We start from the raw sequence: 24,917 nt of genomic DNA on the forward strand, positions 1-24,917 counted from the left end.
ACCAGATTGATCCCCACCCAATCCCCGCACCCAAAGATTTCAAATACAAATGTTTAAAACATACAATAGAACAGGCACTAGAAGAAGGAAGAAAAAAAGAAAATCTTCACAATTATAATTTATTGGAAAAAAATAGATTGATTTTTCTGGTATGTAAGTAAATTTCAAAATCAAAATATTTGTCTGTTCCTTACCTTGACAATATTCAAAGTTCCCTTTTTTCCGGCAGTCACCTATTACTAAACTCAGTGCTCTCCAAGTGTTTCTTTTGACAGATATCATTCTCCACCAATCGCTCTGCTAATTTCCTCTCTCCTTTTCTGACTGGGACAGAGATTATGTTCACCAGCCCAGAGATCAATCTTTTCTATTGACAACAACAAAGGGAAAAAAAATGCATATATCACAACCAGTCTGAAGTATCATACCCATCTGTTTACATGATAACACTAGGCCAGTTTTGTTTTGTTTTGTTTTCAAAAAAACAGATACAAGCTCTTCTAAATTTTAGAAGAATCCAAAACAATCCCCATTGTCTCAGTTCCTATCATGACGTTTTCTAAAGGACTCTTAATTTTCCAATCATCTGACTCAAAGCTGGATACATTCTGAACCTGAAAGCTCTTCTTTCTTAAATTGGTTTTAAAGATATGCACATCAATACCTTAAGAGAATGTGTCACATTTTACCTGTTTCAAAAAAAAAAAAATAATCTGTCAGATATTATGTTTTCTTTAGAAAACAATTTAGACATTATTATTTATGGAATTTTACACACAAGTTAATCCTGCTTCAAAACAAAGTGGTTGGTTTCATTATTCAAATACTGTTTTTGCTGTTCTGAAATTTCAATATTGCCATTAGCTCACATAATTTAAAACAACAGTGAAGAATAATCCTTATGTAATAGTTAAAAAATATTACTAAAACAAATATTGTTGAATTATTTTAGCAAATCAACAAACTTCTACACCATTCTTTTCCTTTTAATAATATAAATTTTCTCATTTTTTCTGCTATATTTGACAAATTTAGAATTTGTTCATTCACAATATTTATTGAGTGTCTATTCCTCACCTACTATGATTAAAAATGCTACCACTACTATCACTACTATGAAGTATTGGTATTTAATTCTTACCAACTAAGAAACATAAGGGTCTAGCACAGTCATACACATATAAGGTAGGAAAAGGTAGGAACTTAACAAATGCAAGGGAAGAAAGATTTATAAAAGCAGTCTCAAAAGGAATTACTAAGGCTGTTGCTATTTTTTGAGACCAAATTACTTCCTAGAAATTAAAATCGGTGAACATATTCTGATGTAAATAAAACAAGCAGATTCTATTTTTTTTTTTTTAAAAAGTAGTTTAAGTGCCATATTATGATTCTTTTGTGATGCAATCAGTTGTTTCTTGTTTTTTAAGGTTAAAAAATTAAATAAGTACTGATTAATTAAAATACATTACTAGATATTTCTTCGTTGGGAATTGCCTTGCAGTAAGCAAAGACAATCAGCTGGATCTTGGAAATATTTAGCTTACTGTGAATACTAACAATTTCATTAACAAATGATAAAGCAAAAAAATTCAATAATATAACCTAGATATATAAACATATGTACACGTATCCATTATGTAGGTACTCAAATAGTGGAGTGGGGGAGGGTGCACACAGAAGGGAAGACTGAAAGTAAATACATCTAGATGTTAAATATGATTATTTCTGGAAGATGGCAATATGGGTAATTTTTCTGCACAATTCTGTTATTCCCAATGTTTCTGTACAAAAGTAAAATATATTTTATATAGAGAGACTTAAAAAATATTGGGAAAAAAGAAAATGTATGCTCTTCTTAGATTCAATCATAATATTTTGTGCTTCAGCAATCATCAACAAAAGCCATCAGAGAGCCTGACAAAAGTGGATCATGCCCTTGTATGAGCCATAGTTAATAATCTCTATTGAACAAACAAACCAGGCAAAACATATACAAATCCTCTAGAGTCTAAGTCTATTTCTTCCTTCTCATGACTGCTAAATACCAGACCAATGTCTGGGTTTAACAAAAATGGTGTAATCTTGGTTTTGAGGCACATAAAATTACCATGTGATAAACTTCAAAACAAATTTCTCAATTAAAAATGATCTCTCAATTTGGAATATACTACTTTATTTTTTAACTTCACTGGTAGTATCTATTTTATTCAGAGTTTTCTGAAGTGAATGAAGAAAATTGGCAGGAACACGGTGACAACAAAATATTTTAAATGTACATATTTATAAATTCTTAAATGTTAACATAGTATAAAAATACAGTTTCAAACAATATACAATGTCAATCTAAAGTTACCTATGAGGATTTTCCCCACAACTATTTTATATATGAAACAATATATCACAATCAATAGGGTAACTAAAAAAAAAAAAAAAAAAGAACTAATCTTTGGATTTTTCAAAATAATGACTGGAGTGTCACATTTGTGCTTCATATCTCCAACACATTAAATGCCCTTCCAATATGAAATAATAATAAAATAAGTAATGGTAATAAGCACGATGTTCAGGTATCTCTGAGACCTATTCCACACTGAAGTCTGTCACACGGAAATGATAAAATTTCTCTATCTTTAATACTTGCTTTGTTCAGATCTGGATGCTCAGCCCTCAAATTTGTAAAACCTCATTACGAGGGGAACATACTGAGAAAAGTTTAAAAGCTAAGCTCCACCAAGAGCAGAATGCCTCAAACAATTTGTAGTTCTACAAGTGTTATTTAAAAGGCTCAACATGTTGTATTACCATGGAAATTGTGGAAAACATACATTCCCAAACAAATATTACTTTTTCTCAATGGTATGAAGTAATGAAAACCACATGTGTAAATCTGCGATCCGTGCAGTAGTTCAAGCTGCAACTAATAGAAAATACAGAAAGTGAACTCTGCTATATAAAGGATTCTTGTTACAGAAATATAATGTGAAAACCAGATGCAGACAGAAAACCTTAATCACAGATGGGAATGTAATCACTGGCATACAGAATACTTTTTTGATCAATCTTAACCATATGCGCAATGTATTTATTTTCTAAGGAATGCAATAACTTGAGAGAACCTTCTATTTGAATTCAGTTAACCTCATATGGCCTTGGCAAATCATTCTTGTATCAGTTTATCTTTCAAAAATTTAATAGGATGTAAAGACTACACACATCAGAATCAACCTCAAAAGAGATCAAGTGCAGTCCCCATTACTGTATTTCTCAGTCACTGCCAGGAATCCTTTCACTGCCTAAACATGTTTCTCTAGAGAATTCTATCAACACTGGGGCATTTTTTCCTTTAGTAAATGATATATGGTTATTCCAAAAATGAGCATTTAAACACACCTCTTTTTATCTATCAACCGGGGTTGAATCAAACCTTAGCTCTAACTCTTTTCTTTTCCTTCACAGAAACATTTTATATCATAAAAGCTATTCTTTTACATGAACAAATGTACCATTAGCTTTTGTTTCCAAGGGGAATCACCACAAAAGGAATCTGTTATATTATATTTGACTTAGGAAACATTACCTTGGTAAGTACAGTTCCTGGCATTGGATTATAGCTTATCTTTGTCAAAGCTTCACCATTTCTTTGTAGGCAATTCTGTGTCTCTCAATTTGAAGGAGTAGTCAACAGAGCACCATATATGCTTCACTTTAGGACTATATTCAACTTCCAACAGGAAACTACTGAGACACTGTGTGATTTGGGTGCCCCTCATTGCAGGGCATGTGAACTAAATGTCATTATCCTGATTTCACAAGCTTCTTTAAGCTTCCATGCATACACTCATCCAGATTCTCCTTCTCTCTTCTAACTACTCATCTCCTAGATCCACACACAGAAACACACAGTCCTTATTCTTGCCTAATCTCACATATAAGAGCCTCCATCACTTGGCACTCATCTACAGTTTTCAGCCTCCACTCCAACCACGCCCTTCCAGAGTGCAGCTCTTCTCTGACTGGATAAACTCCCTGACGGAACGCTTCCTCTCATGCTCATGGCTTCGTTCACTGACTTCACGGCCCTTCCCATAGACTGCTGCATGGCCAGTTCTTCCTCAACTCTCAGGCTTTAGTTCAAGAGTCACCGCCTGAGAGATGGTTTCCCCAACCATTTGAAATCAAGACTCACTACCATGTCCTCTCAACCCTTGCATCATTCTAACACTGTTTCTTAACTGTCTTAATTATATTTAACACTACATGAAATAATCTTAGCAACTTCTTTTTTATCTGTCTCCCTGTCTCACCCCCAAACTGCAAGGTCTGCGAGAGCTAGGGTCTTATCTGGGGTGCTCATTACTCTATCCTCCACATTTGGAACTGGACTAGGAACACAGTTGTAGTAGTCCCAAATAAAAAGAAAAACAAATGAATCCCACTCAATGAAATGCCACAAAAGCCCAATTCAATCCCCGTGACTTTGGCAAACCTTTCCCTGGCTACTTCTGGGGCCCGTGATCTTTTTCTCTTCTTTATACTATAGCACTTTGGGTCTATATCAGGCTCTGCAACCCTTTACCTGCCAGGTACTGTTCACAGAAGCCCATTCCCGCTGGTGCTATATAGAGATAGGGCAGCATGGAAGTCACCCAGGGCATTCACGGCTATGAAGCCAGCCCTTTGTCCCACACTGAGCAGCAGGACACTGTGACTGGGAACTGCAGCACAGTCCACACAACCTTTAAGGCATAAGTGCACTCTAGCAGCTTTTTATGCATTGAGTTATCTCACAATTGAGTGTGTCAGCTGTTGCAGACATGAGATCCCATTTAATTTCTTACACCTTTGGACCCTACATTGATGCACTCTACTCATTCCATTGTCAGGGCTGCAAGAGCATGGCCATGTTTATTCAACAATGCTTATACCTAGTGCCTAGAACAGTGCCTGGCACACAAAAGGCATTCACTAAATACTGGCTGAGTAAACAGGGAATAACTGATAATGGAATATGGTCTGGTCTTTCTTCAAGCCCCTTTCTCCCGGGATAAGGCATTATTTCAAAATCCTACAAATATTTTTAAGAAACAAATTAATCAGAAGGTAGACAACCAACTAAGTACCAACAATGCAATATGACCAATGAGTTAACAAACCAGGCAATTTTAAATGGTAGGAAGCTCTTAAATATCTTCTCTGTTGCAGATATAATTTAATTTCCAAAAAATAAAGTGTTATAAATAACCATGGCCTGCACACGCTGACCATTTAGAAGCCCACTGTATACATACTCTGGCTGGACTGGAATCTCAGTTCTTACACTTACTTATCAGCTATTTGACCTTGGACAAGTCACTTAATCTCTCTAAGCTTCAGATTTAAATCTCCAAAGTAAGATAATAACACCTAACTTACCAGGATGATATGAGGAGACAATACTTGTGAAGTGCCTACCTTAGTGCTCCCAATGCAAGTATTATTTCATCCAATGTGCTCAGTTCTTATCATTTGATACTAGAAAAGAGGTAGTACCTATTTTAATATAATGAAATATGACATAAATGAAAGCAAAGGTCAGTACTCAAAAATATCAGTACAATTATCATCTTTTACTTTCTGAAAGTAATTACTACACTATTAGTGATAAAAACAAAACACCTAGGATCAGTCAACAAAACCAAAATACGTGGAATTAAGCTGCAGGCTCTAAAACATTTTGGCGTGATGGGGAAAAAAAAAAAAAAAAGCACACACAAACTCATGTTTGGTAGGTTTTTTTTTTTTTTTAATCTAATTTCATCTGTGAAAGACTCTCTCTAGGGAATAAGAGGAGAGAGAACCAGAATCATTTACAAAGACTGCTTTCTCCAAATAAAGGCATCTGTTCCATGCCAGCAATTTCCACCTGGAAGAAAAATGGGACTTTGGAAATATCTGCATTCGTGGTTGATGGTCACACATCTGAAGAGGCTACAACAACTGTCCAGCTGCAAGTATGGCCTGGTTGCTGCTGCTCCTATCAGCTGATCTCTCTCTCTCTCTTTCTCTTTCTCTCTCTCTCTTTTCCCTCTTTCCTCTCTTCCTCCCTCCCTTTGTCTCTGTCTCTCAGAAATTTGGAAAATTGTGGTATTTTTGTACTCTAAACGGTAACTTTTCTAAGTGCAGTGAAAGGTTTTGATAGTTTTCCATTTGTACTTTAGTATCATTCCCCGCTGCAATTGGTGTGGCTGACCCTGTTCATGTAGAAAATTCCTACGTGGTAGGGTTTGAAGAACTCCAGGAGAGTAGTAAGCCCTGGAATAGTGAAGCCTTGAAGAAAATCTAGGTTCAGACCTTGCCCCATCATGTGTACAGGGTCATCTTGGGCAAGAAAGTAGATCTCTAAGAGTGACTTATGAAATAAGCTCACTCACAAGTCGGTATTAAGACAATATGGAAACCTCATTCCATCAAGGCCTCCCTTGAGGCCCCACACACTGCTGTCTAAAATTGTCCAGTCACTTGCATTAAGAAACTGAAGACTGCACTGCTGAAACTGTCTCTTCAAATAAAAAGGTTTCCTGAAGAAGAAACAGTGAGACTCATTACCACTTCCGCATTCTGAGCCACGGCATCTCAGGCTGAGATGGACCTACCTCACTGTTCAGTACCATCTGTGGTTCTGAAGCTGATTCATCAGGCAGTAGAGCAGCTGGAATCCCACACAATGTCAGAGAAAAGACCAGACTGGATGGGAAGGAATGTCGGGAGAAGGGTTCTGGAGGAAGAGTGCTCAGCCTGGAGATCTGTCCAGAAAGCAGATACAGGTATCCAAAGGAAGAGAGGAGGGAGAGGAAGAAGAGGGAGACCCTGGCAACTAAGGGACAACCGGAGTGAATCTGGTAGGGAAAATCTGGAAACCACTACAGTGGTTTTTAGCCTTGTTTGGACCCTCGATCAAAGAAATTGTTCGATCTCATAAAAATGTCCATATACATAAAATTTTGCTTATAATTTCAAGAAGCTTATCCTTTATTAAAGCCAATTTATGAACTTCAGGGTAAGAAAATAAAATAAAAAGTTACAGTGTGCATCTATGAAGATCCAAGTGGCTTGATCACTTCATAGTTCACCTAAAGATGGCGTGTTTTCCAAAAGCAATGGCAACAAAAGCCAAAATTGACAAATGGGATCTACTTAAACTAAAGAGCTTCTGCACCGCAAAAGAAACTACCATCAGAGTGAACAGGCAACCTACAGAATGAGAGAAAATTTCTGCAATCTATCCATCTGACAAAGGGCTAATATCCAGAATCTACAAGGAACTTAAACAAATTTACAAGAAAAAAACAACCCCATCAAAAAGTGTGTGAAGCATATCAACAGATACTTCTCAAAATAAGACATTTATGCAGACAACAAACATGAAAACAAGCTCATCCATCATCACTGGTCATTAGAGAAATGCAAATCAAAACCACAGTGAGATACCATCTCACACCGGTTAGAATGGTGATCATTAAAAAGTCAGGAAACAACAGATGCTGGAGAGGATGTGGAGAAATAGGAACACTTGTACACCATTGGTGGGAGTATAAATTAGTTCAACCACTGTGGAAGACAATGTGGCAATTCCTCAAGGATCTAGAACCAGAAATACCATTTGACCCAGCAATCCCATTACTGGGTATATACCCAAAGGATTATAAGTCATTCTACTATAAAGACACATGCACACGTATGTTTACTGCAGTACTGTTCACAATAGCAAAGACTTGGAACCAACCCAAACGCCCATCAATGATAGACTGGATAAAGAAAATGTGGCACATATCTACCATGGAATACTATGCAGCCATAAAAAAGAATGGGTTCATGTCCTTTGTAGGGACATGGATGAAGCTGGAAACCATCATTCTCAGCAAACTATCACAAGATCAGGAAACCAAACACTGCATGTTCTGCCTCATAAGTGGGAGCTGAACAATGGGAACACATGGACACAGGGAGGGGAACATCACACACTAGGGCCTATCGCAGGCTGGGGGCCTATGGGAGGGATAGCATTAGGAGAAATACCTAATGTAGATGACAGGTTGATGGGTGCCACGGCACATGTATACCTATGTAACAAACTTGCGTGTTCTGCACATAAATCCCAGAACTTAAAGTATAATAAAAATAAAAATAAAAGATGGGGAGCTTCATTTGGAGCAGGAGGTGGGAATGGGGTAGATTTTGCTTTTGTTTTATTGTATTTTTTTTAGTTGCCAAAACTTATAAGCCAAAATATAACAGCAATAAATTGTGCATTCTATGACAAGAGAACACAATGAAAGCGACCAAGGTGGAAAGAGGTTGAGAAAAAAACCAACACGCTGTTGGAACCAAAGATTTCACTTTAGTCTCAGCAGTGAAATGTTTCAGGACAGTTTTAAGTAAATCACTTGAGTTCAAGGCATGAGCTCTCAATAACTATTTAACAAAGCATTAAAAAGTATCCCAACTGTTCCAGACTCCCACTTTCAAGGGGCTTACAAACCAGCAGAGAAGTCTGAATTGCATGGATGATAGCAGAGTTGGATGTGGTAAATTCTATCTTTGGGGAAGAAGGGTCATCAAAGTGTCACTAGAGGCTTAGGAGAGGACAAAGTGAACCAAGCTTGGTTTCCCTGCAGAAAGAGCTTAGGTGTCCAAACGTGAAGCAACCCAGGGTCTTAGAGAAGGCTGAGAGAGAGAGGTCCAGGAAAGGCCTGGCAAAGCAGGGCGTCATTTGTCTTCAACATCCTCATATCCCCCAGTGTCCATCAGGGCCGGATTATCTATTAAGGATTTGCTGAATAAAGAAGCAGCCAAAGAGAGACTACTGGGGTTTAGAAAAGAAAGTGATGAACGGTTCCATAGTCATCAAGTCAGACGCCGAGAAAAAGCAACCCTTTACTGAAGGTTGTCCTTCACACGTATCATGTCATCCTCATGACCACACTATGAGGCCATGCCATTATTATCCAGATGAGAATTATTTCTACATGAAAAGGGTAGCTAAAGGAGATAAGTGGTAAAGCACTGGGGAGTTAGGTCTCTTCATCACTATACTTGACTGCCTTCTGGCAGGGAAGAGCAGCATCACTTCCCCCTGGAAGGGTCCAGAGGCCCAGACCAGTCAACCTGGGTGACACGAGCACAAGATTTGCAAAACGACTCAGAGTACCAAAGGATATACAGCAAAAAGGCTCCTTCCACCACTACTTCCTGGCCCTGCTTTCTTCCCTAATAGCAAGCACTATTGTCAGATTCTTGTATATACTTGCACAAGTAGAATTCTATGCATTTTTTTGTACAAATGTAGCATTCTACAGACATTCTTCTGCTCCTTGCTTTGCTCATTTAATGATACATCTCAGGAAGAATTCTGTATCAACACACATAAATGTTTCATTCTTTAAAAAAAGATTTTTTTATGCTTAATAATTAGTGCTTATCAAGTATAATTCACTACAGAGGCAGAAAAGTCTTAAAAAGTCCAATTCCGGCAGATTTTAGAACAAAATCACAAACTCCAAATATGGTTAAAGTTCAAAAAATAAAAAGAATTACCACCATGTTTTTAAATTAAATGTTATCAGACAAAACAAGATAAAGACCTTGGAATAATATTATCTTAATGAACTATATCCTGAAAGTCCTCACCCAGGTAGATTTTTTTGTTGTTTCTTCCAATAACTAAAATCTCTCACATAGGGGACAACTAAAGTGAGCAATAAGGATTTAACGCTCTTTAACATGTTAAAGAAATTCCTTTACTTTCCCAAAACAACTCTTCCATTTGGGAAAAAAAAAAAAAAAGGATGGCTCAGCATATGATAGTTTTTAGTTTACTATCTGTTGATTGTAAAATGGACAGACATTTCTATTAAACTCAGTAGATTTTAATGCATTTTTTGTTGTTTGCATTTAAAGTAGATTTGAAAAATATCATTGGGCCGGGGCGCGGTGGCTCACGCCTGTAATCCCAGCACTTTGGGAGGCCGAGGCGGGAGGATCACGAGGTCAGGAGATAGAGATCATCCTGGCTAACACGGTGAAACCCCGTCTCCACTAAAAAATACAAAAAACTAGCCAGGCGTGGCAGCGGGCGCCTGTAGTCCCAGGTACTTGAGAGGCAGAGGCAGGAGAATGGCGTGAACGTGGGAGGAGGAGCTTGCAGTGCGCTGAGATTGTGCCACTGCACTCCAGCCTGGGCGACAGGCGAGACTCCGCCTCAAAAAAGAAAAGAAAAATATCATTACATGAAAAAATATTTGGTCTACAGACAGAGCTTGGGGTACTGAACAAATGAATCTAGGTTCAAAAGCACCTTTAAATAACTACGCTCCCTCTTCCCACAAGAGGACTGAGCCCAAGTCTGAGGCCTGCTGGTTTACAAGCACTGCTTTCATCAGCTACTCCTTAACTCCATATGCTGTCATCTCTACCTTCTCTCCTTCTTACCATGTTAGGATTAAAAGACGTTTTATACGTTATTCTACAAACAGAAGTCCAATGCTTGAAATGTATAAAGCAGGCTGCACTGGTCAAAGGGGAAGTTAAGGGTCCCAGAACCAGCCCACCTGACCACTTTGTATGCTCCTGCATGGCCCAAGGGCACCTGCACAACAGAAACTCAAAGAACAGTTTGAAATCCATGGAAAGAGGCAAAACACATGAGGGAGCCAAGTCCTAAAGTGGTAAATAACAGATCTTTTATGTAACAACCGCGTTTTAAGGAACACCCACCACTTGACAGCCCTGTCACCATCTCCCAAAGGCAGCTGGGACCACCAGAAGCCCTGGGACCGAGGTCTGCAAATTCTGAGGCTCTTCTCTAGAAGCTGTGAATCTATGAGTCTGGGGTAGGGTAGCAAAGCTGCCTCTAAACAAACACCTGAAGTGATTCCCAGCTTCTGGCAAGTTAAGAGCACTTGATACTAAATCCAGGCTGGTATTAATAACTTCCCCCTCTCTAAATCCACTGCTCTATCCAAGTGCTAATTATTTTTCCTTTGCAATACCTCCTGCCCCTGCCTCTTCCTTCTCATCCCACAAACCCAACACTGGTCATCCTTTTGCAATATCTAAAACCTAAACCGCAACAACAAGCTTCCTGCCTGGCCTTAGCCTCCAGGCTCTCCCCACCTCCAGTCCATCTGGCCCCTCACATTAGGACCAACTCTTTGCAAACACAACTGTTACTGGGTCCAGGGGTTCCCTTTGCCTAGCTCAATTTTTATTTTAACCTTGGTTTTATAAAGATCTATTTTACCATGGACTCCTCTGTTCAAAAGAAGTCCAGTTAGAAAATCAAATATATAAAGCAATTTCTTATAAAAGCAGAGCTATTCTGGTTTTATGGTGGTTAGGGGATGGAAGACCCTGTGCCCAATCTGGGACCCCTCCATGCCACCTCCCAACCCTGAGGCACTCCACAGGACACAGCTGAAAAATATCTGGTGAATTCAGAAGTTGAAGCTTAAATCAAAATGGATATTTAAGACATTTATGATCTTTCTGCTCTCATTTCCCATTCATCACCCAAGGGCCCTTTTTGCTGCAGCCACAGTATTAATTTATTCTCTCTCCACCCCTACTCCACCCCAATACTCCTCCAAAGGTCTTTTCCATATCTAGGCTTCTGCACTCCCTATTCCTACTGTATAACTTACTACAATCCTATTACAATAACTTTGCCTTGATGAATCCTACCTGTCTCAAGACAAGCTTAAATTTCAATTCACACCTGCCTCTAAAATCTCACTTGCTGTACCATTTAATTGGTAACTGATCAAGCTCCACCATCTCTGTGGCAATTTTATTTGTCCTGAGTGAATTTATCATTCAGTGGAAACTTAGCCGACTACGTGCTTGTGTCTACACCTAGCACACAGCTTTATACATAGAAGACATTTACTAAATATTTATCCATGTACTTCAGATTCACTCCCAAGAGTAAACATTTTACTTTTCTATCAGATGCTGTAAAAGGTGTTTTTACCATGGTTACCAAAACAGCATGTGACTTTCTTTGTAAATAGTCAAATCAGGTTTAATGGGTTGTTCATTTTATTGCTCTTCACCTATATTTTCCTCCAATATTTTATGCCTGCTCTCAAATCTCAAATCTTGAGCCAACTCAAATCTCAAGCACGTCAATGGAGACTGGTTACATTAACTCTTCCTTTAGACATGAACTGACCTACCTAACTTTATTTAAACAAAAGGATGAGAATTCATTGTCCACATTTGTTTCTCATCAGATGTTGAATGTGGACCTCATTTCTAAATAAATCTAGCTGAAGCGGAGAATGAAAATGTGTGATAGGTGAGCAAAGGAGCTGTGGAGTAAAGGACACTTCTTGTGTGACACATGATAAAAGTTACAGAATCCTAACAGTCACTTAAAAAGAACACTTTCACAGGAAAGGAGGATTACTATGTCAGTCTGATAAACACCCAGTTTCAGTCCCAATATCATCTGCTGTTCTTCCCAGCTGTGTTTGCTCATCACTGTGTACATAACATATGCATAGACTCAGAAAATAAGCTATTAGTCGTCCGTGACCTGTCTTACAGTTCACATGCCCCTGTACCTTGAGGTTAGGGAAAAGGGTGTAGTACTTCTAGTTTAAGCTAGTCTAATCAACTTCCCAAGACTGCATTTAAAGCACAGCTTGTATCATGCTTATAACCAGTGGGGATAACTTCCTAATTTCTGATTCTCCACTTGTCAACGTTCATTTGAAATATTTTCCACAATACTGCTGCGTTATTTCCCTGGCATCATGATCTGTGCCAACCCTTTCAGGTACCATTATTGATCTGCTTTCCTAATATTAGGCTCTGATCTCCTCAGTAAGTGTTACTAGGTGGATTCTCCAAAAAGTCTAGTGGAAGAGTCCTCCCAGATACTCTTTATAATAACATCTCATAGCTAGTTCTCTCTCCTAGCGCTCTAATTATCTCAGCACATGGCCATGTCTAGCTTATTACTGTTTGACACTGTTTCCCCTCATATTATCAGCGGCCACCCATTTCTTGAGCTTCTTTAGACAAATTACCATTACTGCTGCTAATATTTTATCTAATATTTCTCTGGCATAATATTCAACCCAATTAGTACCAACTAAGAGTTTGCTGTATATATACTCTTAAGACATTCTCCTTTGTGGCAAATAACTTCAATTTGACTTTCCATTGAACTCTGAATACCAATGCAAAAATTTTCTACAACCTATGAAGCAACAGTGCTTCCTGTGGCATCCATTTCCAATGACAGATGAAAATATTACTCCTAAGCCAAATCAATCCCAAACATCTTAGTAAACAGTAAGTTTCCACTGTCATTTTGGATGATGAGGAAGTGCTCACCTTGATCAAACCAGAAGAATGCCAACAACTCTGAGGTTCAAAAGAAACCCTAGTCTCGGTTTACTATTTATAACCACCCAAATTAGAATCAAATCTCTAATACTGTCTATATTTTAATCACCTACAACAGTTTTACAAACTAAAGTACAAAATCAACAGGTAATAATTGAATTACTTAGTTATTTTAGAAGCAGTGGCAAACAATTTCTTCAAACAGAATTTTTCAGTCTGTCTTGAGATCTGTTTCCTAGCCAGATGATAATGTGCCCAAGTTCAATTAAATAAGCTGCTATTAGGTTCTCTCCAAAAAAATGGCTTAAAGAGGTCATTTTCTAAATTTCCCAAGTGGAGTGAGTCCAAACTTTGAGACCAGGGCTATGTTGAATGCCTGCTAAACACAAGCAACCCCATCCACCTCAGCCTCCAGCCCCTCACTCCTACCCCCAGGCACTGAGTTCATCATCTTGTCCAGTAACTATGAGGGGAAAGCATAAAGGCAATTTTCCCTGGACAAGACCCAAACTCTTTAGTTCCCTCCTCACTACATAAACAGATTTATTCCTACATAATTCACCTCTGAAAAAGGAATCGTAAAAACTAAAATTTCAGACAATCATCTAAGATTTAGGATGGCTATGGAAATAATGGCTCCCTAGTCCATAATGGCTCTTCCTTATGATGGAGAAGACTGGAATGATAGTAACATTCCACAGTGATCCCTTTCCCAATTAGATGAAGATTTATAGTGTCACCCACCCCAATCCCTGAATTAACAAAAAAAAAAAAAAAGGATTTTTTTCTTCTGTACAAACCCACCCCCTCACCACCCACACCCAGGAGATCCGGCCACTGCACTCCAGCCTGGACGACAGAGCAAAACTCTATCTCAAAAAAAAAAAAAAAAAAAAAAAAAAAAAAAAAAGGATTTTTTTTTTTCACTCTCTTAACCCTGGGAAAGCCCCAAAGCCTACTTTCAGTATCACACACAGACTTGTCCGTATGAGAGTTGGGAAGCCTAAGAATCACCAACTCTGCCCTTCGCCTTCTGAGAAATTTGCCTGAGGGTTGGAATGCACCCCAGGCCACCCAACAAGTTAGTGATTGAACTGGAAAGGGAACCTCAGTTTGCCTATTAGTCAAGCGACTGCACACAGACACCAGGTCCTTTTTTTTTTTTTTTCTTCTAATACGGAGAAAGCTTTACACTCTGAAACTAGTTACAAACTCTTTTTTTCCAGGAGTAAAGGTGGTGCACAAGTCCTCTAACCTTAAGAGGTAACCAGGAAGTTGAACCTGGCCAATTGGGAAATGCTGAGATCAAGATATAATGGAGTGACCAAGTACGAAGGAACAAGACTCAAGAACTAAGGACTGGGCAGAAAATCACTCCAGCATACTGGATAAGTTCAACAACAAGAACAAAAACAAATAAACAAACAAACAAAAAAAACAGATCAAATCCTCATGGCCTCAGTGCAGTGTAGAATTAAGGTATTCTGATGCGGGAACAGAATTTGGTAATAGAGAAGTCTGGATCAGGTGGTACTGAGGAATACAGACTGGCACACACTCGTGAGTATCCAAGGATATGTCAGCTGGAAGCCAAGTCTGATTACTCAGTGAGGGTGAGGAGGGGATAACTGAAAGAAAACAGTGGATGAGTAGATACGGCCACTAAGGAGAATATGCAGCCAATGATTAAGAGAATAAGGTCCTAAATAATTACTGAAGCTCAGGCACAAAGTAGGTCATTAATTTGGGGAATACAAAGAAACCTCAATTTTCTAAATTTGGGCGAAAGATCAAGCCAGAAGAGTAACTATGGCAAGAGTCTCAGAGCAATGGGCTGGGGTTCTTTGAAATTAAGAAAGTGAAACACTGGTTAATCATTTACTTAAAAACCAGTGATGAGAATGTATGTGAAGGTTGGTTAAGGCCAGGCTCACAGTAGGTCTCTAGTATCTATCAATTCCTCTCCTCTCTCCCAAGACCAACAACTAAGTAGCAGTCCTCAGGAGCCCTGAGCACACTTAGAAGTGGTCTGTGCCCCAGGTGTTAAAAGATTAATGAACCCAGTCAATCACATTCCCCAAGGCACTTAGAGGTGCTTAGACTGCTAGAGACACAACGGGAAAACTTCACATATCTGTCCTCTGCATTCCTCTTCTACAAGATCTATATTCTAAAGGCCCTATTCATCCAAATAGTGATTTGCTTTAGAGGCCTTGATCAATATGAAACCTACTAAAACAAATGTCTGCTTTACTCCTTCCTGCATTACTTTATAAAGGTAATCACAATTAGAACTATTAAAGCAGATGATTTTAAGTTGGTATCTCTTGGTCGTTGAAAATATTAATAGTTGTAGGCAACACTGACAGTTTTAAACTTTTTTGAACAAGCAGGTCTCACACTTTAAACATCAACCATGGGGCATTACTTAAGACCAGTAGTTCTGATGTAACAGCCTGGACATGACTTCATCAAGCATGAACATTCCGAAAAGAGGCACAGGCATCTCCCCTGTTGGTGTCATGTAAGGTACTGTGGCTTCAAAAACAACCCTCATTAGAAGATCACATCCCAAGTGAAGGGATTATGTCTGTGAATAAACTTTTTGTACACTGATATGTGATTCAGCATCTTTTCTTAAAAGTGTCAGAGTCTGGTGCTATATTAGAGGAAACAGCCACATGATGCCCAGCTCTCTTTAAGATATGCCAGCACAACATGCCATACTGAACTGTTCTTTGGGCTTGAAATTGGAAACTGCCTTCCTTAAAAGCATTCTTCTTTGGTTGGTTCCATACATGTAATTGCCAATACTCACATTCAACATTGTTCTTCAAACTACCTCTTCTTTTGAGTTGGTGTTTTAGAAGAAACATTGCATTTGTTAATATCAAACATGCTAAGGTGTTACTATGCCTGCCTTCCCCTTTATTCATTCCTGAAATATTTTGAGTTTATCTGTGACGAGTGTGTATAGCAATTCACATGTGAAGCCACAAACTTAGCTAATTGATCCTCAGCAGTGATCAGGTCTCACCCCAGACAAATTACTATAGCCACAAGTCCACCAAACTGCAATCCAAGGTTGAATCAATATTGAACCTTATCCAAATTTCACCAGTCTTCCTTCTAGTTTAATTCTCTCTGTCCATGTTTTATATGGATAGCATTGCCATTCACTTTCTTGTTATAAGGACACAGTATTATTTTTATTATGATTATTTAAGACATCTTAAGAGTTTCCTTTTTAATTAAAATTAGATGATTTTAAAAGAACATGTCTTTCCTAGCAATGTCACTAGTAAAATGCATCCAATTTTTCTCTACGTGGTGCTTTCCCTGTCCATAAAACTTATTTGATTAGCAGTACTATAGAAGCTAAAGCTTTTGTATGCAGGCACTCAAGCATAATTTAATCATTTTATTTAAGCATGGAAAAGATTATTCTGAAAGCCCTGTTAGTAAAATATCCCTGATTAGTTTAAACTTACATTTGCAGGTATATTAAAGGTGAAATAAATCTCAGAATGCTCAGTATGCAAGGAACAGTGTTAACTTTGTTACAATAGTCCAGCAGTAAGTTAAAAATTGTAGTATTAGAGAATGTAAGGAATAACTATCTGATTTTCAATACATGTATTTATGCAGGTTATTTTAAAATAAATTTTATTTTGTGTGAACCCTTTTTTATTACCAGGATTTTCACCTATGGAAACCTCTTTTATAGTCAAACAAGATGAGATCTTAATTGCATACTACCATTTATCTGCTGAGGATAAAAGTGCCAACAAATGAAAATGCACATTAAGCAAGAGATTGTCAGAATAGAAAATTTATTTATTTTTTTTATTTTTTTGTTTTTTTGTTTTTAAATAACCCACTCGCATTAACAAAAGACTGCAGTAGCTTCCAAATTATAGGTTGTTATTTTTAGTGGAAGTAGTTCAATATTCATATTGGAGCAGATGTAGCAGTTTAACAAAACAGCTCTTCAAATCCTGCACAAATTGAAAACAGGAAAACTGATTGCATTTTCTCTTATCACTTTCCTTTTCTGAATTGACACTTTTGGCCTTCTGAAAATTTACACATGGCTTTCATCTCAACAGCACCTGCTGATCAAATAGAAACCTAACATTTTCATGAAAATGGTATAAAGGACTAGTTTTGTTCTAAACACTGTATAGGGCATCAGTTGCCTACTTGATGGCAACAATTGCCATGTATAAGTCATAGTCATAATAGATTTATATTTTCATAAATTTCGTTAACATAAAAATATGTTAAGTCCCTTCTGTTTTGTTTTTTTTTCATATTCTCTCTCTGTATGGTTCAAATTTCTTGGACTCAACGCCTGCCTAATACTTAGTTTTGTTATTTAAAGACTATGCAAAATGTGTGAAAGGGTAAATTACACCAAGATAACAAATACTTAGTAGTTCTCTGCCTTTGCTTGAAATACACATATTTATCTATATAAGTTATTGTCTATGCATGCACATGAGTGTAAAATACATACATCTCACTTTGTATTCCACCCAGTAAAAGAAAACTGGAAACAAAAAGTCAGAGTCGGGCCCTATTTTTGAAGGGACATTACACATTATTTTATGAGATATAGATTTAGCAGGTGCCTGGCTGTTTCAGTACCCCAGACTGGAAAAGAACGAATGTCACTCATGCAACAAACTGGTCACCTAAATAGTGACCGACCACTCACTGTAAATAACTCCAGGTAAAGGTAAATCTTGAAAATGGGCATCCTTCTATATAAAATATGCAAGATCAATGGCTAGCATGCTTTTCAGATTTTTAAACACGCTCCACATATTTCTGTGTAACACCCAATTCTGGGTAAAATTTAAGATGTTTCTAAGACATGCTATCCGTTAGCTTCTTAGCCAAAAGAGCTCTACCCTTTCTGAAAGATTCCAGGCTGTCCTTTCCCATTTTGTCTGGGTGATAAGGTAACCTGAAGGCAGAAATGACATACAGTAATATATGTGCCACTCTGGCCAGTTGGTCTGTGAATTTCAGTGTTTCATCATGCTCATTGAGGCAACAGCAAACCTGAAATGTCAATATGTTCAGTCAATGGAAGTAAAATAATGGGACTCTATTGTCTTACCCAATCGATCTGCCGCTGTCAACAAGGAAACATGCCCCCCTGGCTTTAAACAAATTTTAATTAGGCTTTTAGTTACTGGATCATATCTATCTATCTATGAAAACACCTATCTTGACAATGTGTAAGAGGCAAAACAATCACTCTTTCCACTTTTCTTCATTTTAAGAACCTTCTAAAGTTGATATTATAATGTTTCAAATACTTGTGAGTCAATAAGACATGTTTTCTCCTTTTTTTAAACTAGCTCCAACCAAAAGATTTCATGGTTCAAATCCAAAATACAAATCTACCTAACAGACTTGGAGTGATTTTTTTCTCCTCTAGCCTGAGTTGAACCATACTATAAAATCAACTAATTCCATATTAAAAGTAGGCTTCATTTGCTTTTCTTACTCATTCAAGTACCGTTAGCATCAATTCATCACGCCTTTAAAACAAGTCACACAAAACCAAACATTAATGATCAACCCCAAAGCCTTTACCCTCTTTTCTCAGTTCATCAATCCTAAACGCAAGGGGTAATGAAACTCCTGTTAAAATCAGGGAAGTACATGGTGCTGAGAAGGGTAGGGGGTTGTCAGGGGAGAGGAAACAAGACATTTTAAGTCATCCAAATTGCACCAAAGTTCTCTAGCCCTTCCTTCCACCAAAAGAGAGAGTCTCACCTTAAAATAAAAACGAACTAATCAAGTTGTTACGCAGCTTTGTCTCTCCCTTCTTCATCTAAAGGCTTCAGCGTCCAGTCAATAAATAATCTATTGTTCCCCCTTTATCGAGTCTCTTTAAACCTATTCAGACTGGCAAAACTAAACCCAATTAAAGATAAGGCCCTCCGGTATTCTCACCTCGGTGAGTCCTGTCTGGGTAGCAGAGGTGATGGGAGATAGCGTCAAGGCCAGGGTAGATGCCTCCTCCTCACCCCACACAACAAAAGGCAGATTTCTCTTTCTCACTCTGCTAATCTTTAAATGTAAATTCTCTCCGCCAGCTAAGAGGAGCGACAGATAACATGTTACATCTTCACTTCTCCTGGTCTTATCGACTTCTGAATCATTTGGAAAGGGAGAGAGGGAGAGAGAAAAGCCGCCTCCCCACGCCCCCCTTCCTCCTGGCCACCCCTCCTTCCTCCCTGCTCGCCTCCCTCCCCTGTTCACGGAGATTACCTTCTGGCAAAGGAGCGCGGGAGAGCGGCCGCGGCCGAGGCGGCACCCAGACCGCGGCTTTGTATTCATTAAACACACATTGGAGCTTATCAGAAGTAAAAGGCTTGTCAGGATGGCACATTGTGTGTGAGTGAGTGTGTGAGCGCAGGAGGGAGAGGAGAGAAGCCAACGTGCATCAGGGTGATTACAATATCAGCAGGGCCCAGATGGAGGCAGGAAAATAAACAGAGGGTGCGTGTGAGACGGAGCGGGAGAGGGAGGAAAAGTGGCAGAGGGAGAGAGAGAGAGAAGAGAGAAAGGGACAGGCAGGAGGGAAGGAGAGACACAGGCAGGAGGGAAGGAGGGATGGAGGGGGCGGGGGCTCAGACCCCAGGATGGGGCCAGAAAGTGGGGATGAGCTACCCTAAGGCTGTCTGGGAATGAGAGACAGGCTAGAAGTCGCCTGCATGCCCAAATCTGCCCCTACCACCCAAAAAAGGGAGGAATCCAGCAAACTGTATTTCCCTGCTCCAGGGCTAGGCTGGAACATGTTAGAGATTCTGTCAAGGTCAGAGGAGGAGCAAGAGCTCTCTTTTGGCAGAGACTAAGGAGACAGTCGCCATCTCACCTCCATCCAAATAGCCACAATTTGCAAAACAAACCTACTGAGTCTAGGAGCAGTTAAGCAGCCTTCCAGACCAACCTGAAGTCGGGAGTTCTTGTCCCTTTCTTCGCTGACCCCAATACTCCCAAATTCCAGCCCCTGCACACTCACACATGCAGAGATATAAAATAGCTCCTGTCCCTGAACTTTAATGTGTCCCAGCTGAAGACTCCTGCAGCCAACATCATTGTGATAAGGAGGACCACTTGTGATTGGTAGCTACAGGTGACTCTCAGAGACCTGCTCCACCTCCAGAAATTGTGTTGGGGGAGGGGGCTCCTTATGTGTGTATCTGAGAGTCTATTTTGGAGGTGGGAATCTGAAATTGAGGCAATCAATCTTGGCTTGAGCTGCCTCATGGCTCTTCACCCACCCAGAGCCAGAGAATCAATCAGAGAACAAGCACCGGCTAATGCTTGTCCGTCAGTCCAGAGTTCATCCCCCTCCCCAGCAGGGTCAGGAAGGAGACACACCTGAGTAGTCCCTTGGGAGCCCCTTTTCACTTTTAAATACACCCATCAGACAATGTGAACATCTGATCAGATCCTTAATGGAGTGCGGATAACGCAGCAGAGGTTATTTTATTGGGGGAGGGGAAGTATTTGGCTGTGCTGTGTTTCAAGGCACTGAAGCTTGGTTAAGAAGCTCTCACTACAGTATGAAGAGTGAGTTCAGAATGAAGGAGCCAATAAACTACACAATTGTTCATGGTATGCACTGTAGCCCTAGCTGCTGTGAAACTTCAGGTTATAAAATAGTTTATGCATGGGGTCTCCATAGAAAGGAATAAAATGGGGGTGGAGGGTAAGGCTAGTGAGTAGAAAAACACAGAATAGCAAGAGAACTAGCCCCTGCCTTTTAAGGGAACCAAATTTTAAGAGGCCCTTTAGAAAATGAGAAGAAGCACTGTTTAATCAGACACTCCCCTCCAAATCACTTAGCCAAAAAACGGTTTTATGTTTAGTGGAGCACCACCCCCTCTCCGCCACCCCACCCAAACACACACACACCAATGTTTCAACCCCAAGAATAGAATTAAAAGAAATATGATAGGTAACACAAAGTGGAAAAAAGCTGGGCATAGGTGGGGGAAGGGCATGTGTGAAAATCTTGTCATGCAATGAATGTCAGATAAAAAGGGGTCTGCCACAATCCTCCAGTAATCCAATAATGTGGAAAACCTCATGGTATCACTGAGACGAGAACAAGGTAATATTTCTCCATAAATCTTCAAAAAGTGACCAGGTTCAATAGTTAAGAGAAGGGTGCAAGGATAGGAAGTAAAACACTTGGCTGGTTACATTACAAAATCAAGTGAGCTTTAAATGGGTGAAAATCTGTCATACTTACATGTTTTAAATTTAATAACAGATTTCTAGAGTATCACTTTAGCTCTCATAAAAGGTCACCTTTCACCTTTTCTCTAGCTATTCTAGAAAAATGCATTCAGAGTAACGGAAAGCAACTACACACACCCCCACCCTTTACTGCATTTTAGTTACATCAGTTTGGACACAGACTACATATAAACACCTAAAAATCCAACAAAACTCCAGGGGAAGAAAAATACAATTTACAAGTGCCCACTGATTTTTCCATTACATGCTCTTTTAAGAAATGCTATTTAAAAAAAAAAAAAAAAAAAAAAAAAAATTACGTTTGGTAAGATTTAGCCTAAAGTAGGTAAAAACAATGGTTTTTTAAAAGGGGCATCCCAAATACTAGAGGCATATTGCTCAAAAGCTCATCTGCCAATGGTCCGATTTTGTAAATGCACAGTATTTCTATTAGTACCCTGTTTGTTCATTGACTTTTGGCTCACAGTTATAGAAAAGATCAACCAATTCTCAAATGGGAAGAATCCATGACTCTCTTCCAAAGCAAACACTTTGCTGCAAAGCTTTCAATTAAAAGAAAAAAAACAGCAATACAATAATCAAGAAGTATAATCACAGAAGACGTGTACAACAGAAAGTGGTTTCTATAATCACAGCTGTCTTAAAGTCCAGGCTAGAGACTAGAAATCTTAATTTCAACTAGTTCTTTTCTTAATAATAGGTTACCTTCCTATAAAAGCAAGAAGTCCATCTGCCCCAGGCAGATAAGTTTTGAAGCATTAATTCAGATAAAAATCTAGCATTTTCTTTCTTTCTTTGAGTATGTGAATTCTAGTGTGCTATAATGTGAGAATTCCAACATATGACCATTATGGCATAATATCTCATTGCTCAGCTTGTCATTATTTCATTTGTAATTCTTATGTTAATTATGTTCATAATTACTATAAACAGATGTGGTAGACATTCATGTGACCTTTTATTGCAGAATGCATTCTTCACTCATTTTGCTTTAATTTCTCATGGATACAAAGCTGAAATGCAGGAAAAGGCCTTTCTAATTTTCCAATGTTTTATATGCATAAGCTAAAACAGAGCCTATCTTCTACTTCATCTGCATTTCAGAATATCATAATATTCTTAATGTTTAAGCTGCTTTATACAGCATATTTCTAAATTGCACACTGAACCTCACTGCTGCTCGCTAAATTGTAGCTATGGATGCCAAACAAAGGCTAGCATCCATGTCTAAGTTGTTTGTCTTTTTTTTAATATCAAAGGTTAATGCAGCAGAATTGTGCTTCAAAACCAAGTGCCTAGCAGCTACATAGCGATTTATTCACTCAGAACTCCACCATCATCACCCTCTTTACATAAAACACATTTACAATAAAATCAGTATGGATTTCATTAGCTGAAAACCTCCTCGAATTTCATTTCTTTGGCCCTAATCTATAATTAGTCTGGACAGACAGGTGCAAACCCTTCTCTTCTACAGATGGCTACTGGAAATGGTGCAAAGTAGCTCCTTCTGTTTAAACAACACAGAGATAACCTGCTCTGTCTTATCACTTACAATTACCTCCATTAAACTGAACTAATGTTTGCTTTAATAAAATGTTCACTGTTCTTTAAACATTATTTAGGAACTCTTATATTAATGGCTGTGGAAAAAAAAGTGAAGTTGGAAGGTGTCTCTAGATAATAATAAATAGCTTATTCTGGATAAAATGTTCTCGCTGACAGATAATACTCAGGTTCACAGAGGTGTTTTAGTTGATTGAATATTTGTTAGTTATTTTGCATAAATAGAGTCAAATTTGATTTTTAAAAGGCAAACATAATTTTACAAGTTGGGGGAAACAACTTTTTTCCTGACTTTAGAAAAAGGTTTAAATATTTTTCTTATAGATTTTAAGTTGTTATTAACATATAGAAATTAAAATCCTATATTATTTTCAAAGGATATTTGTTAGTTTTATGCATTTGTTTTACTTCTGATAGATTATTCTCAAAGTTGAATGGGTTCATTCTTTTAAGGTACATCTTAAAAATTAACTATGAATGTAAGTGCACTCTGCAAGCACATGGTTAAAAGCACCTCCATTCTATAATAAATAACTTCTATAAAGCCAGAGCTCACTTCTCCCTGCTTCTGCTATCAATAAAGTCTGTGGATCACTATTTGATGAATAAGGTGTCCATAAAACAAAGAACCTTTAAATGCCCAAACAGCAACAAATAAATAGCCTTTCTCACTGAACTTACATAACTTACAGTAATAGACTGCAGCAAAATGCAACTGACTCGGTTTTTTTCACATGCAAATCCTGCAGGTGCCAATTTTTCAGACTGCTTTGCTATGAAGGGCTATGCTGCCTGCATAAAACCTCAGTGAAGAAGGCTTTGCATTCAGTGCCTGTCAGCTGATGTTCATATCAAAGAAGTGAGAAACAGGATTTGACAGTGAAGAATGTCCTAAACTGACAACCACTGACCAGCATTCCTATTGGAAGCATTTCTTTCTCGTGATCCTTTTTCAGTGTTTAAAGAAATGCAAGATTTTTTGGCTAAGCTTCGATTTGACAATAAAATAAATTATAATGGCACCTTACATTTGTGTAGTTCTTTGCAAGTTATGAAGTGCTCTTTTATCTACAAATATTTAGACCTTCACCTCAATGGGAGAGCACCTCATCAAATACTAACATCAAGAGCAATATTTCACTCCACTCAGGAAAAGAAAATTGTGCAAATATTAAAAAGCTGCAGTCCCATAGCTGCAAAAACACTGTCCTTGCAATTTAATAGTGCAATGTATTGTATTGCACATAGAATGATTTTTATTAGAAAGGACCTTTTAAAGATCATTTTAACACAAATTATTAGCAGGTATTAATGGACCACAGAGATTAAGTCCACAAAGGAAAATATCATTTCAAAGACTTCTAGTCTGCTTTGAGTTGTCCAAACATAAAAGAAAAAATAGACTGTTTTCTCCACTGCTTTTATTAGGTATAAACTGGACACTGGAGAAACTGAGTATTGAAATTCTCCCATGCAATATTTAGCTTTTCAAATAAAGTCACTGCCGTCTAAATAGTTTATAATAAAATTATTAATGCCTAAATACAAATATTTAATAAAAAGTTATCCTCAGTATTTAAAAAAGTCCATTTTTATGCACCCATTATAAGACTGATTGCTTGTTTTGTTGGAATTTCATCCTTTAAAATAATAAACCAACACAATAT

At 38.2% G+C, this 24,917-nt stretch overlaps 1 protein-coding gene across 1 annotated transcript in view; it reads right to left on the reverse strand.

Annotated features, from left to right (window-relative positions):
* Positions 1-19,944, reverse strand: part of RUNX1T1 (runt-related transcription factor 1; translocated to, 1 (cyclin D-related)) — a 139,980-nt gene extending 120,036 nt beyond the window's left edge. The window contains 3 exon segments of the mRNA XM_011978618.1: positions 19,366-19,422; positions 19,425-19,508; positions 19,684-19,944. Coding sequence (XP_011834008.1) covers positions 19,366-19,422; positions 19,425-19,508; positions 19,684-19,804 — 262 coding nt within the window. The 5' untranslated portion in view covers positions 19,805-19,944.
* Positions 19,945-24,917: the final 4,973 nt, after the last annotated feature.

The sequence above is a fragment of the Mandrillus leucophaeus genome, unplaced genomic scaffold (assembly GCF_000951045.1).
Source record: "Mandrillus leucophaeus isolate KB7577 unplaced genomic scaffold, Mleu.le_1.0 Scaffold198, whole genome shotgun sequence".
Lineage (NCBI taxonomy): Eukaryota > Metazoa > Chordata > Mammalia > Primates > Cercopithecidae > Mandrillus > Mandrillus leucophaeus.